This window comes from Nematolebias whitei, chromosome 1, assembly GCF_014905685.2.
Source record: "Nematolebias whitei isolate Nwh7 chromosome 1, NemWhi1, whole genome shotgun sequence".
NCBI classification, from domain to species: Eukaryota; Metazoa; Chordata; class Actinopteri; order Cyprinodontiformes; family Rivulidae; genus Nematolebias; species Nematolebias whitei.
This window is the reverse complement of record NC_056498.1, coordinates 62,788,021-62,792,660: the sequence shown is the minus strand read 5'-3', so window position 1 is coordinate 62,792,660 and position 4,640 is coordinate 62,788,021. Positions and strand designations below refer to the sequence as shown.

The 4,640-nt window shown below is 36.9% G+C and overlaps 1 protein-coding gene across 1 annotated transcript; it reads right to left on the bottom strand.

Moving 5' to 3' along the window:
• Positions 1–223: 223 nt before the first annotated feature.
• On the bottom strand, positions 224–4,267 carry LOC119419125 (gamma-adducin; the record flags this gene model as incomplete). Its single annotated transcript, XM_037686429.1, is given in 3 exon segments — positions 224–1,106; positions 2,107–2,202; positions 4,144–4,267. Coding segments are annotated over 3 exon segments (474 nt in total), but the record flags the coding sequence as incomplete, so codon positions are not given.
• Between the last annotated feature and the right edge of the window lie 373 nt (positions 4,268–4,640).

Below are 4,640 nucleotides of genomic sequence, written 5' to 3'. Positions count from 1 at the left end.
ATATAAAGGCGTTTTAAACCCTTCCCACACTTGCAATATTCTAAACAATGTTTCTAAACTCTAAACGCTCTAAAAGAGCACAGAATGTCGCCCACTTCTCATCTTCAGAGCGGATATAGGAGGAAGCTTCTCCTGCAGCTGTGGGCTGCACACAGGTGCAACAGGTGTTAAATAATTAAAAATCATTTATTTTAAATAAAAATTTCATGCCGATCGTACGGCTCATCCATCAATCAGTGTGTCATGTCTAATCTTAATTTGAAAAACCGCGATAGAGTTAGTCCACGAAAAACAAACAGTGAAGTAGCGAGGGACTACTATATATATGTATATATATATATCACAAGTATAACTGTGATAATGTTCACATACAAATCCTATTTTTATGAAGCTAAACATCATATAATATATATTTTCCATCCACTCAAATTAGTGTTATTACTAAACATGATTAAAAAAAATCCTAGATCTGGGTATACATTCAACAACTTGTGCAATAATATTAATAATAATAATAAAAATCACAAACATGTATGGTCCAATCTGATGTGTCTGTGTGAAAATGCTGCGCGTTCTCTCGTTAAATCCCATTAAAAAGTTGGGAAAAAACAAAATAAAAACAGAAATGCAGTTGTGCCATTAGTTTTTGATCTATAATGAGCTCCCATTGGTCAATCCCAAATGATCAGAACAAAGCTGCGCACATTACCGCCATCTTCAAAGAACTTGCATTAATAGTTGTAAATAGGGAGATTTGCAGGACTTGTATAAATGCTCTCTAAGCAAACTTTAGAAAGTTTCTTAGTATTTTTATTCCCCACAAAATGCTCCTTGCTTCGACTGAAAATGCACTCAAGCTTCTGTTTTATCCTTCTCCTCCTTCTTTTTCTTGCTCTTCTTTAAGAACGAAGGTGTGCGGAACTTGTTTTTCTTTTTCTTGGGGGACTTGGTTTGGCTCTCCGGGGTCTGAGGCTCCTCCGTCTTCTCCTTTGTTGTTATGGAGAGCTCAGTTTCTGAAGTGCTCACGCTCAGCTTGGATACGTCGATGCTCAGATCTTCCTCCAGCTCTGACAAGTGGTCCTTCCCATTGGGTATCGAGTCTGCTGCTAGATAAAATAATGATAATAATAATAAAAAAAGAAATCCAGAAAAGAGGCAGTCAATAAAATGAAAAGTGAATCTGTGAGGAAAATTTAAACAACTATACAAGGCTAACATTCCTCGAAGGAATGCACATTACTTGCCTCCATTCATGCCAGTTTTAGACAAAGATCATTTCCATTGAGAAATGATGGAATTAGAGCCATTTTGGTTAAACCTTGAAAATAAAATTATGCTCAATCTCATGCAATTTTGCTTAATCTGGCATGATTTGTAAGCACTTGTACCACATGCTGTGAACGACTCTCTGCTTCGACCACACCAAACTTCAGCTCAGTATTTGTAAAACTGACAAGAGTTGTAGATATTTTTGTGTTGGCTAGAGTCAATTAGCGGCGGCAGCCATCTTGATTTGAGTTAACTCCAAACAGGAATCAGCTGTAGATGTAAAACCAAGAAAGTGTCTCTGAAAGTTTCATTAAAATATGTCCACTGGTTCAGGAGAGGTTTTGCTAAACTATGTGTTAGGGACAATGCTCAGCTACCAACACACCAATTTTTAGTCCAATATCAGCAAAGTTGCCAGAATTATAGATACTTTAGTGTTTTCTAAGATCAGCTGACAGCGGCAGCCATCTTGAATCTGTTTGCATCCAAAAGTTATTCAGTTGTAGATGTGCCTCCAATCATTACTTTTTGAGAGTTGCATTAAAATCTTTCTTGTGGTTGATGAGATATTTTGCTAACAGACAAACGGGGTTAAGTCTAACGGTAAATGCAAATGCTTTAAACACGAATATCACACGATAATTGGCGGAGTTGTAATCGTTTTTGTGTTTGTTAAGATTACTTCGCTGTGGCAGGGATACTGAATTGGACGGACTTCAAAAGTTAAACCTACAATTCATAAAATATTTTGCTAACAGCAATGACAAACAAACACACACAGATATGGGCAAAAACGTTTCTGCTCCACCCTCACCTTCAGCAGTCGTCGATAATTACCTTGTTTCACTGGTGTCATGATAGGAGAGAGGGAGAGGGAGATAGTGGAGCCGTCAAATGTGGTCATCTCGTCAGCATCAGTGGCATCATCATCCTCTGTCAAAGATTTAAAGATGACATTCAAGATGTCGTCCCTCAGTCGGAGTTACTCAGACATTTCAATCTCTTTCAAAGTCGTTCTCTCACCCACGCTGTTAGCGTGACAAATCAAACCCCAAAGTAACGGAAAGGGGTGATTTATCGGAGCTCATTCATCTGTTTTAGCTGACATGCTCCAGGACTGACGTGTTATTAAGAATAAAAAGGGAGACACGATAAAAAGGTGAAACGAAGATGCAGTCACAGGTGTTTCGCTACTCAACACACACGTTTCATCCTCGGAAACCGTCATAACCAACACATGAGAAGTTTGACAAGACTGAAGTCTTTGCTGCTCAGCTCTCACATCACGGGAGCTGACTTCACAGCCCAGAGGAAGAGAAACTGAGGACTGACAGCCCAAAGCCAAATAATACTAGAGATTGTATTTCCTGTGAAAATACAGTGTGAAGCTTATTGCTGAAAAACAGCTTAAATGAGCTAAAAACAGGCTAAAATGTAGCTGAAATGGAAGAACCTAAGCATAAGTTAGCAGAAGAAAGCAGAAAGAACACGTTTGTTGAATTAGGTTCATATAGGTGGAAATGAGCCCCCAAAATAGGAAATTAGCTAAAAAGCTGAAATTAGGTAAAAATAATTGACAAATAGCTGAAAAAGCAGAAAGAAGCTTAAACTACCAGAAGGAAGTAGAAGGAGCTGAAATTAGCTAAAAATGTGGAATTAGCCGAAAAAGCTCAATTTAGCACAAAGCAACTAAATAGTAGCTGAAAAAGCAGAAAAAAGCAGAAATCATCTGAAAGGAGCATAACAAGCTGAAATTAGTAGAAAGAAGTTCATTAGGCTGAAAGCAGCAGAAATTATTACAACTTGAATTTATCAGTAAACAGATGAAATTAGCTAAGAAATGCTAAAAAGTTAGCTGAAAAGATAGAACAAGCTTAAATTAGCAGAAGGAAGTGGAGAGAGCAAAACTGTGTCATATTAGGTTGAAGGAAGCAGAAATTAGCACAAATAAGTGGAAATTATCTGGAAGAATATTAAGGATTATTGAGCATGGACTTTGTTGTCTGGAAGAAGCTTAAATTAGCAGAAAAGTAGCTAAAAAGCAGAAAGAAGCTTAAATTATGAGAAGGAAGTAGAGAGAGCATATTTTTGCTGAATTAGGCTGAAAAAAGTTAAAATGAGTGCAAAAAAAGTGGAGATAGCTGAAAAGGTTAAAATTAGCTTAAAACAGCTAAATAGTAGCTGAAATAGCAGAAAATGCAGAAACTTGCAGAAATAAGCTGAAAGGAGCATAACAAGCTGAAATTAGCAAAAATAAGTCAGAAGAAGCACAAAAATGTTCTAGTTAGCAGAAAGAAACTGAAAGCAGCACCCCCCCCCCTGAAAAAAACAAAACAAACAAACAACACCCCCGCCCCCCCAGCTGAAATTAGCTGAAAGTAGCTGAAAAAAGTTTAAATTTGCACAAGGAAGCTGAAAGAAGCTGAACCAGAACAAAATGTGAAAGGAGCAGTAAAAGGTAGTAAACAGATCTAAAGATTTGAAAGATGTAAAATGAGCTCAATTCATTGTCTATGAGAAAAAAGTGGCAGAAAAGAGTAAATATTGCAAAAAGCCAAAGTTACACCAATGACAAAAGTCAAACCAGGATTGCCCTGAAAGAGCTGAATGTTTTGATTTATGATTTGTGGAAATAGCTTGAAAACTGCTGGACGAGAATGATGCCGAAAAACATACAGAAGAAAAATACATAGATCACAATATTGTGAATGCTTCATAAACATTCACACTATTATTATTTTCTGGAAGCTTCTTCTATTCCTAAATTTTCTTCCCAGCAGAAATGAACAGCTCTAGATGGATGAATAAAATGCACAGACAACAAGCTGATGACCCAGCTGTTTTAGAAACGGTAAATGGAAGAAAGTATCTGACCTTCTTGGCCTTGCTTCTTTTTTTCTATGATGCTCTTGTATTCTTCCAGAACCTTCTCTGTTAGCTCATTGAAGGGGTTGGGAGGAAGTGAGCGGGTCTGCTCCTCGTCTTCATAGATGAAAGCCTGGTAGAAAAGAAGGCACACAATGTTAATATAATCACCACATATAATAGCTCTTTTAAAAAATATCCAGGATTTGGCACGTGTCTGAAGATGTGAACGCTTTCCTGTTTATTATTTTATTTTTGTATGCCTTGTTGCAAACTATTTCTGTATAGTTGGTGTTAATTTAGCCATTCATATAACAAAATATTCAGCTCATTCGACAGACGGTTGATTTGACTTGATTTTGAAAACTTTTTAAACTTTATTTACAAATATTTTCCGAACAGAAATACATGAGCTCTCTTGAATTCCTTCAAAAAGTCATTCCTGCTTTGCTTTTGTCTTCTTGTGCTATCCAAAAAAGTTCAATCTGGTCCTCTGGACATTCAAA